At 40.2% G+C, this 14,500-nt stretch overlaps 1 protein-coding gene across 1 annotated transcript in view; it reads right to left on the bottom strand.

Moving 5' to 3' along the window:
* The window catches only part of PHEX (phosphate regulating endopeptidase X-linked), a 105,513-nt gene that overhangs the window by 77,939 nt on the left and 13,074 nt on the right, over positions 1 to 14,500 (bottom strand). Inside the window, exons 4-5 of the mRNA XM_086467578.1 lie at positions 4,035 to 4,121; positions 2,733 to 2,959 (exon numbers count right to left, since the gene is read on the bottom strand). Of these exons, the coding sequence (XP_086323704.1) occupies positions 2,733 to 2,959; positions 4,035 to 4,121 (314 nt within the window). The remainder of the gene's footprint in view (positions 1 to 2,732; positions 2,960 to 4,034; positions 4,122 to 14,500) is intronic.

The following is a 14,500-nucleotide window of genomic DNA, read 5'->3' as shown; positions in this document are numbered from 1 at the left end:
ACACTGGCCTAGTGTATGGACCAAATGCCCATTAGGTGCTGCCGCATGCTAGCTGCTGTGTATCTGGAAACCATCATGAGCCTTCTATGACTGAAATTGAGGTTACACCTTTGAGCTTCACCCTAGATCAGCAGTGAATATTGTATTTGGCTTTTTGAACAGATCTGCCGAAACAGCTGGATACCAGCCACAGAAATGATTGTGTGCATGCACGGGAAATGGTTATGCCTCCAGTACGTTAGCTAAAGATGTCTGCTATGTCCAGGTGACTTACACTGATCTTTTTGATCTAAATATGGATCAAATTTGTTGGTCCACAGTCGCCCTAATACTGGAATACAGTTCTCACGGTAATTTCTAAAGAAGTCCTGAAAATTCATTGAGATCTGCACTTAGTCTTTTGAGTGAGATGACTGCACGGGAGTATTTGTATACTGTTTCAAGTTCCTAACCAGGCAAAACTGACAGTGCAGCATATATCTTAAAATTACCACTGGAAACTGAGATTTCCCAGAACACTTCAACACAATCAGGTTATGTTAAGGTACAGAAGCTGAAGCCAAACACATAATTCAACCACCTTCCAAACTCTGAATAAGATACTGATGGAGCAGAAACAACAGTTTTGATGTTCTAAAAACTATTATTTGGATACTGTATTTGTTTTGAAAAGATAAGTCTAGTGAAAAGAGACTGTATTTATCCATACAATTTCACTTAAGTCTTTTTTAATCTAAGTCCTACACCATTTATATTTCCCATTTTCTACATTTATAAAAATGACCTAAATAAATACAACTTAGAAATCTAAAATTAATGAATAAATGTCATCTTTTCCTCTACTGGTTGATGTTCTCAACATTTAAAATACACCATAAACAAATAAAACAAATCCTCCACTAAAAGGAGAGTATCTGTGATGCTCAGTGCAACTCTGATTCTTCAAAAACCAGTATCACCTCCTTATTCAGCATATTGAGGAAAAAGAATATACTCTTATGCTTTGCATATGTGTGTCCTGGTAATAGTTAACTTCAGACGATTTGGTCTATTTCAATTATGTGACTGTTGCATGAAATGCTCATCCAAATTTTCCTGGCTTAAGAGTTAGATTTGACAACCCATTGAAAGCAAGAAAGCACAAATATGAGAAACAAACAAAAAAAGTTAACCAACTTCTTCAGCCCTCAAGAAAAAAAAAAAAAAGATCGTGTTGAATGCTGAACAAAGTTTTATTTGGAGTTTCTACTTTTTTTCTGATCCATTCATGATTTTGCAATGCTGAACAAAAGGAATTTTGCAACAGACCCATTTTCACAAGCAGATTGAAATACTCCATGGTACATCTGCACCCCTGGGAATTTGTTAAAACATGGATGAAGTAGAATACTGGCTGATGCATTCTGCAGATCAAGTTCTTAATCAAATTAACAACAACAGAGTACCCTACAGAAGAATATGTTATTCACAGCAGGTAGTGCTTCAGTTATTTAGATACCTAATTCTTAGGTACCACTAAGCATACCGAGCGAAAATACCGCTAGGTATAATTCATTTCCAAGAGACCAGCAATAAGGATATAACTCTGCCCAACCCTTTGTGGACAGGTGACTTGTACTGAAATATTATGACAGGAGATACCTAAACATCTCTCCTGATTCTACTGTTTCAGTTCTTTTAAACAAATCTTCAGCTAGCGATGAGGAAAAGTTACCCTTCGATTTTATACCAGTAAAACGCCTCAGGCAAAAGGCATTTTAAAGAACTGACTCAGAATCGACACCCACTCCAGTACCACCACAGTTAACTGTTGTTTGATCCCCAAATACAGCGTATTCTTGGCTACATTCTGACAGCTAGCCAAGATGTTAGCAAGGTAAGGATCATAGGTCCTATTTCTCTGTGATGAATGGCATCATAACTTTCTTATTTGTCGTTCCCTCTTGCCTTCATAAACTATTTTCTTGTAGCAGTGGAGGACTGGTCTACTCTGGCTACTCATCCCTGCTTCTTAAACAACAATGCATTTGTCCCAGACACTCAGTCTTGCCATGGTGACATCTCACAGTAATATAATTCTCTCTGGAGTTTTGTCAGACTGCAGTGAGGCAACATTTCTTGGGTCTTTTTCTCACTGATCTAAACTGTTGTGCAATGCCATGGACTGTTAACAAACTGGGAATGCTTTGGTCCAAAAGCAATAGCATTTCAGTAAAAAGGTGAATTCTGTATTTCAGGTTTAGAAGTGTTTGGGATACATCTGCGTTATATGGTGCTGTATAAGCACAAGATAATGTGTTTCCATCTGAAGACAAATAGCTCAAGCTCAAAACACCTGCTACTGATGCACCATTCTTCATTTTTACAGACAAAAAAAAACATCCTTCATGCAACTCCTGAGTCATAAGCAGCATCCAGAACATCCCCAGGACTAGATACCCACCTCTCTCATTTTCATGCACATAGACCCTGGACATTGGTTCACTGGGAACATATTTTACCTTTTTTTGCCATTTGAAAGGAGAAAATATCCTGCACAGAAATATTTTTCAATAGCATGTGGTTCCTAGTGGCTTCTACATTCCCATAAATTGGCGCCTATGTACATCTGTAAGTCAGTGGGTAATAGCAACAATAATCAAGTGAAAACATTTGGCATGTAAACATGTTTTTAAAAAAACAGGACCACAAAATACCATGCACAGTAACCTATTAGACAGGCTATATTGTACCTTCAGGATATATCGATTGGAGATTTTATCATCAGCGGCCACATACAAACGGATGAAGACAGAGTTACTGTATTGACCACGAAGAGTTGCCAAGGCTTGGACTAAGCTAAACCTCCTTTCTGACCACAGCCCTTCAGGTCCAATGTTGGATTCCAGCACAGGCCAGCGGAAAGGTGAATGCTTCAGTATACTTAACAGGGGTTTCACGTCAGCTTTTTCAATTTTATCTGAAATGTCAAAGGGTGACAACAATTACATTCCAGACAAATCAAATCCAGCAGCAGCCACATGAGACAAAGATTTATTGACGTCAATTGATTTCTAGGCAAGACAAAACACAATAGCTGAAACCCAAAGCCTCTGCTCTGCCCATGAGCACAGAAGTCTGGGAGTCCAACCCAGTTTATCTGCATCAAGAATGAGACAGGCAAATCAGTGCTCTCAAAAAAGGCAAGAGCTGGAATTAAGTCAATTAAAAAAACCTTTCCTCGCTTAGAAACTAGCATAGAAATGTCACTGTTTCTGAGAGGGGTTTATTGTACTTAATCAAAGCTAGAGGGGTCAGCATCTTGGCTGCAGGGCAGGCTGTCTCAATTGCTGATAGTCAGTCTCAGGCTGTGCTGGAAGAAAAATGCACAGGAAATAAAGTCTGAAAGAGTCAGAAGGACAAAGGGCACTTTGAAGGACAAAGTCCACTCCCTCCCAACTCATCTTTCACCCATGTAGCTACATAAAGGTAGTGATGTGTCCCAACCTATTGTACATCATCTTACAGCAACATTTACAAGCTCAGGAAAAGCACTCCACAATGTGGCTATAGGGCTTCCCAGCCAAACTTGCTTGACATGCAGTTAACTCAAAGCTAGAGTCCAGGGCTTTCTATGCCCAGCCTTGTGGAAGTGTTTTGACTAAATCGATTTAGAGAAAGGTAGAAGGTGCTGAGCAATAGGCTCTTGAAAGTGTCAATATGAGAATTGCATCAGAGGGCTCCTCTGATTTACCAGGCACTACCCCCACACCCCTGTGGTGTGGTTTTGGCATCCTTTTTGCACAGGTAAATAGTTCCCTTCACAGTCGCCCGACAAGCAGGGGTCTCTGTAGAACTGACTTGTGCCTTGCTGTACCTCAATCTCAATAGCCAGCTTCAGAAACGTGTAGAAGACCAACCACATCCAGTTGAATCCAAGCCAGTGAAACCTGTGCATCTGCACAAGGCTTCACAGAGCCCAGTAGAGAGCAAAAGAGCCTGTCTTTATAAAAACAGCTAGCACATACATGTTCCTCTCAAATCAGGCCACTTACTCTCATTCATGCAGGATGCGTAAAGGATCTTGGCCTTCTGTACAGCTTCACTGTCTCGTCTTTTGCTAATGGGTTTCTCAAGCAATGCTGAAAAAATAAATAACATTTTTTTCAATGTGTTGGAAAATGTAGGAACTTTCTGTTTGCCTGCCTCAGCATTTGCTTTAATCATAGCATTTGTTTAATAAAGGATGAGGTTCCACATGTATTTTCTTAAGGAGTAAGAGAAGAGGTATTTGGACTTTTTCCATCCCCAACAGAGAAGGGGGTTTTTTATTTATTTTTAGGAGGACTGTTTTAAAGCCAGTTGACAGATACTGCTTATTGCTCATCCTCACAAACAGCCAACTTGAGCAAACTGAGGGGACAGGGAATCATGAGGTGAGGGCGGGAACCAGCACACAGGGTAGGGAGTAAGGAATTCTTTCAAGTGGCTCAGCCTCTGGTGCTGGTACACTGCGAAATCGAGGTCTAATGGAGAAGGTAACAGGATCCCAGAAGCAAGACCACTGGTGTTCACTTTTGCCAGCTCTGTTGCTGCTGAAGGAAAGCAGCAGAGAGCTGTCTTGTTGTCTGTCAAACACACACAACCTCAGCCTTATAAATGACACAGATGGCCAAGTGCCCAACAATTATTTGAAAAGCTGCATTATATAGATCCCTCACACCATAGGTATCAATCTCCTTGATGCCTGAAAGCCAAATCAGCTTTTCTAAGCTGTCATCTCTGTGCATTCCTTGCATTCCTCACATTATATTATGGAAGTGAAACAGCATGAAAACTGTATCTGAATCTCAGCAGTTCACTCTCAGCTGCCTTGAGCCATTTTATCCAAGCTGTAAATCAGCCATGACGCAGCTGCAGATACACGTATTATGGCTAATTGCAGAGGCAGCTTAGCTTCAGCGAGATCTATCAGCTCAGGTGCAGCACAGCACGAGCAATTCCACGGCCAAGAGAAGCGGAGTAGTACTTGAGCACAATACAGAAACAAGGCTAGCAAACCCTGTTGGACCTCACCTGATTTTGTAAGACCCAAACAGGTCCTGCACAGCATTAGCTTATTGTTACTGGGACCACTGGAGAGAGTGGCTTTGCTGGAACCATCCCAAGTTCCTCCTGTTGTATGTTCAACCAGAGCTAAAAAGCCTTGAAAAATTCAAGAGTACCTTCTCTATACCATACTCTGCAATGGTCTGAGTTTCAAGAGACTTTATGAGAAAAGTGCAGATTGGCCTTGTGTGGTGCTGTGCCTGAGCTAAGAAGCATGCACCATGCAAAAGGGGGAACGAAGTGCAACACAGGAATCCCAGGTATGTCAAAGCAGAGGGCCCCTGGGACTTCATAACACCAACCGAGGCAAAACCAAACTGCTTTCACACAGAGCTTAATCAGGTGTCAATGCATTGTTACTGTCCTCTGCTGGTACTGGCTGGGGTGATGCAGAGTACTGAAGAGGTGGTGGTGCTGCTATCCAAGAGCAGCACCCACCTGCAAACAGGCAGCAGTTGCTCAGTTTCCAGCCTCTGCCCATTCCAGCAGCTCGCCAGAGTCCTCTCTGATTTCACCTCTCATGGGAAGCAAAAGTCCATCTCAGTGGCACCACTATATTCTATAGCTGAGAATGGTCTGGGTTTGCACTGCTCCACTCAGTATTAGGAGCTCACTGATGGAGGTAGAATTTAAAGACACTTATTTCCCACGATTTTGCTAGAACCTGGAAGAACATTCCATGCTGCACTTCTGAGATATTCCCCACCCGTGCTCAGCTAAGCACCTACACTCAAGGGACCTTATTGCTGACCTCAAACTGCTTATTAGTCAAAGAATACCCTAGTGATGAATAAATGCTGCTTGTTCTCTCCCTCTAATCCCTTTTGTCCTTAAAAACAAACCAACCCCACCACAACCCATTTGCTTGGATCCTTGAGAGCTGTAAGGACATCATTCTTTTTTAGTTACGGATAAGCTTTTCCCTAAAAATACTTCTGGACAGGGTTCCAAATCACTTTGGTTTCAAATCCTCAAATTGTTGATATTTCTCAGCTTGTTAAATATAATACCCATCATTGACACATATCTTCAGTGTACACAGTTCTTATTACGCACCTGTTCACATTTTAAGAATGACATTTCAGAAGAAACTATAACTGAAACCTACATAAAACTAAGAATGAAAAAATACACTCCTATTAAAGCCATTGCAATAACTTGCGTTCCTCGCCAGTAAGCTGCACAGCCATGAAATTTTGAAGCTAATAAAATTCAATGCTAAAGCGCAGCTAAAGCTTAGGAGAGATACAGAGGATGAGATCCAGTAAAATAAAATTAAGTCTAGGAATACACTTATATAAAATCCTGTTAAAATGAGACCTGGTGTTTTCCCATTAAACCCTGTCATTATGCAACAAAAGAAAGCTGTAACACTCCCCACACTATTGCAAAGACTGAGGTGGGGTAGATGCTGCCAATTTGCTCAGAATTAATTTATGAAGAAAACTCTTGTTTCTGATGACATAAAATCCAGTGATCAAACATGAAAGCCTTAATAAGATGGTTGAATCCTGTGGACACTAAAATAGGGGATGCGATCCATGAGTGCTCTTTAGGCTATAGAGGTGCCTCTGACTTAAGTCTCAAGCTTCCAGAAAGATTTAGAAGCTCAAACCTGATGCGCTGGTCAGATCCACTTGATTTCTGCATTAGCCAATATAAAATCCAAATACAAGGTTTAGAAATTCTTTTCTTATTGAATGCAGAAATACATATGGATTTTACATGTCCTCGAATATATAATTTTTTCTTAAAGAAGAAAAGCAAGAAAAGGCAAGAAGCAATGCCTACTAATCAAAAACATGGGTAATCAATTAGTCTATCTACAGGTTGTTGTATCCATGGAAAGTCAGTCACTACTGTGATTGAAATCGACATACACTTCAAGCTATCTTTAAGTCTGGTACTGTGATTAGCCTGGCCACAGTAGCAGGCTGCAACAGACCCCTCCTGCACTAACCATATCCAATTGGGTGGGTGGGTGTACTCTGAGCTCTGCAGTGCAGTGTATTGAAGGGCTACAGCTCAGAGTTTCTGCACTCCGAGGACTTCAACAAGTTGAACAGACCTGCTTGAAGGCTATCCTGCGCTCTCACAAGCATGGAGAGGCTGTCCCTGAACAGCGCTCCATCTCTTGACATGCAACATGGCATTTCACGCTCCTATCCACACTAAGGGAAATGCCAGCTACCAACAGAGAGCAAATCCAGCCCCTCTGAAAAAATCCAACTCTTAACTATAGCTGGCTGGGAGGACTATCTTTCCACCTTGAAAAAGGCTTCAGATTTTTTCTTTTTGGACATCAGACTGAAAGCAAAACCTATAAGGTCTTCCACGTGATAGGAAGAGAAAGATTGTCACAGATCAGTTAATGTTCAGCCCCATGAGACGCTCACAGACCTCCTGTTTAGTTCCCTACTCTGCCTTTCCAAGCACCTGCTCTCACCCCTCACTAGGGGATTGTGTGTATTCATACAAATCCCCTGAGAAGTTCAGTCTGGTAGGCTTTTCTTGAGTCCAGTAGCTGGAATTATTAACTGTGGCTGAGTTAGGAAGATCACAGTTATCAGTGTTTTGACTAAAACAGCTCACTCAGCACTGAGAAGGACATTGAGTTTGTTCTTCTTGCGGCTTTCTTCTTCTTTAACTCAGTTTTCTTATTTCAAAATAAAAAGCTCCCATTCCTTAAAGCAAAATTCCGTTTTAGGATTCCAAACATTAACTGAATTTTACTTGAATTTATAGACAGTTTAAATAGACCAAAAATATATACTCTTCACCAGATTCACTGACTGTGAAAGAAATTTTATCCAGCTTTGATCATCTTTTAGCTTCATCTTTAAATAAGAATTTTTAGGAACAAATGGCTTTGACCAGCTTAGGAAACACACTCCAACAATATTAATACCCCCCCCATCCCCTTGAAATTGTAGTTCATTTTTTAGCTCCCGGTTAAATGTTATAGTGCTAGAGATGGAATAGCAATCTAGCTGCAGAGATTAAGAAAAACACCACAATCTAAGCTGATATACACCCTTCTGAAAAAGCACAGGATCATTATTAACAGCAGCCACTACTTAACAACTTATTGCTGTTACTGACTTCTGACACTAATCTGCTGCAAATGTAAAGCAGAATATCATAGCCAAAAATCACCAGGACAAGCAAAGGGAATAAGCATAGCTTAAGCCACCTTGAATATAAAGTCTGTGACCCTGTTTATCTAGTCAAATGTAAAGTACACATTTGAATGGCTGTTGTAGCAAAGCAGCTCTTCTTCAGTCACCTCTTTTACTTCCTTCACTTTCAAATTAATTCCAGAGTCATTCTCTTCAGGATAAAAAGGATCTTGGACTGTGCCACTGATTTCAGCACCTCATTGTCCATGTTTCTGTATGCACAGAATGCCCAGATGCAAGATTTATGTTTCCCTTCACATAAAACTTAGTTGTGGTAAGTGTGGCAACCTCTCGGTAATTCTGTTCTGCAGCGCTGAAATAACTTATCTCATTAAGCAACTACCACTTTCAGAGTCAGAAACTGGCTAAAGGTGTTCACGAAATCCTAAACTTTCAGAGGTTGCAAACTGCTTCACCATGCATTTTCTTTTACCAAGGGGTTGAGGGTGGGGAGGTTCCTATTGCAAATCAAAGTTCTTGTGCTTCTGCAAGCCCAGGTCAGGTAGGTTTGCATCATTGCTCTCCCTGGCTCTTGTACAAAACACAAAGACTCAGCATCGCCAATGAAAAACACTCTATAGCTAGGAGTGATCCTCGGTTGTCTGAATTGTAGAGGCTCAGCTAGACAGTCAAGGAAAAAAAAGCCACAACTCGGGGAGGGGAGGGGCGAGGTGGGGCAGGGAGCTGGGGTTGGGAAGGGAAGGAAGGAAGTTTATATTGAGTTGCCTTCAGACAGTTCTTTTCCAGGGCAAGAGGGCTAAAAAAGGCCGGCTTCCTGTGGTTCACTACCCTGCAGTAAATAGTAATCATCTGCTGTTAAAAGTGAGAGCAAGGCACTTTACAAAGTAAGTTTTGCTAGTGTGTGTGTGTTTATTTAACTGTATGCTATTCTGAAGCTGCTAAGGATAGTCTTGTGGCTAAGTATTACCTTTAATCTTGCTTTCCATTTCTAGCCCTTGATGATTTTCCTGCCTACTGTCTTATACAGCTTCACTTCGGTTTTCAACCACTGTATTTTATTTATGGCACTGAGAAATCCTGTACCTTTCTCTCTTCTGACCTGGAGTGCATGAAAAAGGGATTGTACAGCCAGATTTGCAGGGGGAAAAAAAGCCTGCATACCATTTATTCAGATTAGGAATAATGATTCTATTTATCAGTGTCCTGATCTGCAGATTACATATATTCTGTATGCTACCAGACAGTTTTCTATGTATACAGTTGAGTTGCATTCCTGAGAGAGACTGTGATTTGCTAAGCTTATTTCTTATTCTAGAGAGATGTAAGTTTTCTCTGTGCTTTCCAACCCTAGATATGGAGAATACATTGCGCTAATAAAGATAGTAGCATTTTTTTTCCATTCATTTTTGTCCTTATCCTTTTACAAATATTTGCTATATGTGGAAAATGCAAACTGAAGTGTTTGCACAGTGATATCTGATGATGACCTGAAATATATTATAATGCTTTGTATCTTGAAGAAAAACAACTGCATGTGCAAATGTCCCGGTGGGAATATGATCAGACTTTAAACCAAAAAAAAACCTATCAAGAACCCCAAGGGGACATCCCATTTCCTGGAAAGTTGTAACCCTGGAGGAGTGAAAAGCTAGAAGTAGACAAGTAATTCAGCATGAACTTCCAGGGCAATGCCAGAGCAAAGAGTGGTCTCGGACTGAAAATACTGAGAAGTATCAAAGCGGGGAGATGATCTTACTGCTGTACGTAGGCTGGTGAGACAGACTGGAGCAGTACCTGCCCTTTGGCTGTCCATATTTTAAAAATAATGTTGGACAGCATGCAGGAAAACATCCCAACCATTTGGGCTTTTTTTTGGGTGGAGTGGCTTAAGAAACAGAAGTGGGGGTAAAAAAGGCCACACAGTGAAGGAACATGATTTGTCTCTCAATAAATGATGGAAGGGTGTTGGGATTACAGTATGAAAGTACTTCACCATTAGAAAATGCTTGGTGCCAAAGAGGTCTTTAGTCTATCGAAAAAAGGCACAAAGAAAGCCAACAGTTGGAAGATGAAGACAAATTCAGCAGTGACAGTGATTAACCACTGGAGCAACCAGAGGAGATAGTGGCTTCTCTGCCCCTTGACATCTTCAAGACTTGATGCTTTTGTGGAAGATAAACTTTAGCCCAATGTGAATTATGTTTTATCCCAGTGCAAGCTATTCAGCTGCATCACATGGCTAATGTAATTGTCCGTGATACAAGAAAGGTCATAGGACATAATCTAATGGTTATTCCTGGCATTGCACTCTATACATTTAGGATAAGGATCTCAAAGCACTCTTAGACATGGGACAAAGGAGATACAACCATTATCTATTGTTGTAGATAAAGAAAGCGAGCCACAAAGGATTAATTCCTCCTTATCTAACTCATGTCAGAGTTCTACCAATTGGAACAGGGCTCCTTTATAAGCATAAAGCTTGCTGAACTTGATCCAAACACTCAAAGAGCTTGATTCTTTGGAGATGGTGAATGCCCCTCAATCCCTTTAATGCCAGTGACAGTGGGAGTTGCTAGGCATTGCCCAGGTGATGCTCAGTACTATAACTGAAAACAATTTATAATGCATTGTTTTCAGGAGCAGATCCAGAAAGCAACTCAACGGCTTCTCAGAAACCCATGCCTACTCATTCACTGGACCAAAGGCAGATGATGCTTTCTCACCAACCATGTCCACAGTAAGGCCCTATCAAAGCCTCAGGCAATAGCATTCTCTCCCTTTGGTTTGGGTAGCAGCAGCTAGCAACCAGATATTTGCTCCATATTCCGTGTTTCTGAGCTTCAGTTTCTTAGACCAAAATGCAGGAACTCTGCTTGTGGAAAGGGAGTTTCTTTGCACACACCTGATGACAGAGAAGGTGGATTTCCTTTTCAATTCTTGATCAATAAAGACTCTGTTCTTCACTCTCCCCTCTTGCTGCTCTACAGCTATAGGGATCAGGTTTCTAAACCGATGAGAAGAATAATTAAAATAGCTGTTCACCCATCTCCAGCTTTTAGTCACAATCTTTGTTTCCTTCTCAGGTTAGCATTATTATGTGCTACCTCTGTGAAGAAGCAAAACCCAAGCTATCTTTTGGAAATCTGCAGAAGATCCTCTGATGCCAGCAGCAGGAAGTTTTAAGGATGTCCTGTGAGGACTTTCAGCTTAAAAGTAGAGAAAAACCTACTCAAACCTTGGTTTGAGTTTGGCAGTCAAACCAAACACACAACACTTATGTGTCATTCCCTGAGGTCCTTGAACCATAAGACAATTATGATTAAACTAGTCCTCATTAAGAATGTCTAACCCTTAAATCCCATATTTTCTTCACACTAAAGAGCTGTGGCAAGAGAGTTCCTGAAAAGCGATCATAACCCCTAAAACCCAAGCAGCCAACTGCACTTGTGCCACTAATGGTTTCTAAGGACTCCAGCTGTGTCATGAAGGCACTGCCCTTTCTTCAAACTCCCAGGGCACTGGATTTAAGAAGTCAGTTTCAGTACAGTTCACAGAGCAATGATTTGGCCAGGATGCTAAAGGGCACACAAAAAAACTTCAGAACCACACTGCTCTTAGAGAAATCACAGCTAGACAAATGGACAGTCTTAATTATAGTAATGTGAGCTTACATGTTCCAAGAGTGATTATTTCAGAATGATTTGGGGTCAGTTGAAGTTCATTTAGAGTATCTGGTTTCCCTTTTTTTCAGAGCCCAAAGTTAAGTGAAGAAGAGATGGCAGTGGTACTTTTTACGGATGAAGGCCTATGAGGGGCACAATGTTCTACCTCAAAATAAAAGCGCTGGCCACAGCATCTAAAATTATACACCAGACTGTTGTGATCATTTGACCAATTGTAACTTCGCTGTCTTGCTACATGATAATATGAGTTTAATAGACTGCAACACAAACAGTCCAGGTTACAAGACTGTCAAAGAAGAAAATCTGATATATATATATATATATATATTCTCATCAGTTTGGAAACATGACCCCTATAGCTGGAGAGGTGTATAGAGGGGAGAGTGAAGAAAAAAAAAATATTCTAAAAGGAAGTGACAGACTTAACTGGCATATTTGAAAGCTGTACCTATTTCTTGGGAACAAAACAAATATAGCCAAGCTAAGATTATTAGAGTTAAATCTGTTCTCTCAGGGCACTCCCCTGAAAAAGACATTGACATCTCCTGCTGTAGGACTCAACATGTAATGCTTCAGTACAACTTTATCCCTCTTTGCACCCTCTTAGGTTTATTAGTACAGGTCAAACTCTCACACTAATGCACCTGCCCAGCTTCTGTTTCAGAGATGTTTTGCATCCAGAAGGCTTGGGAGAAGAGCAGGGCGAAATCTTGCCTGCCTGAAAAACACCACAGAGACAAACCTCAATGGAGGCGCAGAAGCCTGCTTACAGCTCTCTTCTGCCATCAGCAGAACCCAACTTCAAACACATAATTTCAAAGCTTCATTAAATTCCTTTATGCCTTTAATACACAAGTTCTGATAATTTCTCCTGCTATGCAACTTCAGTGTACAGTACAACCCATTTCCTCCATTAACAGTTGATAGCAATATTTCTTTTGGAGGCTTCCATAAAATATGAACTAATCTAAATTTATTATTTTTGTAAACTACCAGTTCTGTTAATTGTTCTGCAGTGCTTCTTGCTAGTTCAGCTACCTGGTGCACAGTCCAATGTGTGCAGTCTGGAGTCCTCATCTCCACCAGACTCTACAAGAAGTGAGCTGCAAATGATTGGGTTTTAAAAATAAAAGTTTGTTTCCAGGATTCCAAAATAAGAAAATACACTGTTTAAAGATGTAATTTTCACTCCCTCACAACTAAAAAGACAAAGAATGAAAAATATTGTCACCACTGTAGCTAAATACTTTCAAAAAATTCCAGCACCTTACTGACATTAAGGCTCTTCTTCCTTTTTTTTTTCATGGTGGCTGTAAACATTGCTCAGTTTCAGAGAACTGAGTCAGGAAGCAGTCAGAGCCTAAGCAGTACAAAAATTATACAAATGCATGTTATAAACATCTATTTTGAATTTCTAATGCATTACGGTCCAGATTTCTCTACTGTTTGCTAAATATATATGTGGAAAACCACAGTAGCATCAAATGCTTGCAAAAATATTTCTCCATATGCTTAAAACTATCCTTATCTAAAGAAAGCTTTTCCCTTTGAGTCTAAAATAAAGCAACATAGCAAGTCAATACGCTTTCCTGGTGTTTATAATGTGGTTTTTAAATTTTACAAAAGCATGTATTATTTCCACTTTCACATATTTTCTGTTCCCACCTTAATCTATTTTTCCTCTCTCAGTTCCCTGTTGTAAATAATCAGGTCACCAGAATCATCTTACTGGAATACATAAGGACTCGAAATAACCACTCAAGCAACTTTCATAAAGGCAAACTCCTTGTTTGCAGAGGAATATGAAACAAAGCAGAGTATTAAACACAACTCAGATTGTCCTACCAACTGCCATACTGTATATTCCCGCCTCTTTGGAAGGCAGAAGCACCCAGGACGCTGATAAATGGGGCTATTGGTCCCTTTTGGAAGGCCTTGTGTAGGCTTACACAGACTCAGATACGCCTTAAATATAATAGTTTCCATATTTTCAAACCATTAATTTTTTATTACTTTTTTTTTTTTTAATAAAAGCTACCAGCTTTTATTCCTTATTCTTCAGAATTGTCTTTGTAGAGCTGATGCCTTAATCTAAGCCTGCTTTGTTTTGATAAATTGCCTCTCCCCCACCCCTTGTTTTATTTTGTAGGTTTGGGGGAAGAGGGTTGAGTGGTCGGTTGGTTGGTTTGTTGGGGGTTTTAAAGGCATTTAATTATGAGCAACACACCATTAATCAATTCAGGTAAAGCTGTTTTGTATTTGACACAATTAATAACCATCAACCTATTTCTCGATGGCAGTGTCCATCTCACCGTGGATAGACTAGTGACTCTTCAAACCAGCCCATCATTATTAATTCCTCTGACATTGTGGTAGAACATTTAATAATTATGAATTAATTTTGCATTAATTAGGATGTAATTAATAAGCATGTCCACAGGAATTAATGAAGATTAAGTAATCAATCAATTAATATAAGTTCTAATTCCCAAGGAACACAAATCAACTAAATCCAAATGTTCCCAAACACCAATTTAATAAAAGGACTCTGTATTTACACAAATAAACCCAATTAATATACTGACA

This window comes from Leptosomus discolor, chromosome 1 (genome assembly GCF_034619465.1).
Source record: "Leptosomus discolor isolate bLepDis1 chromosome 1, bLepDis1.hap2, whole genome shotgun sequence".
NCBI lineage: Eukaryota > Metazoa > Chordata > Aves > Leptosomiformes > Leptosomidae > Leptosomus > Leptosomus discolor.
This window is presented reverse-complemented; position numbering and strand designations above follow the sequence as displayed.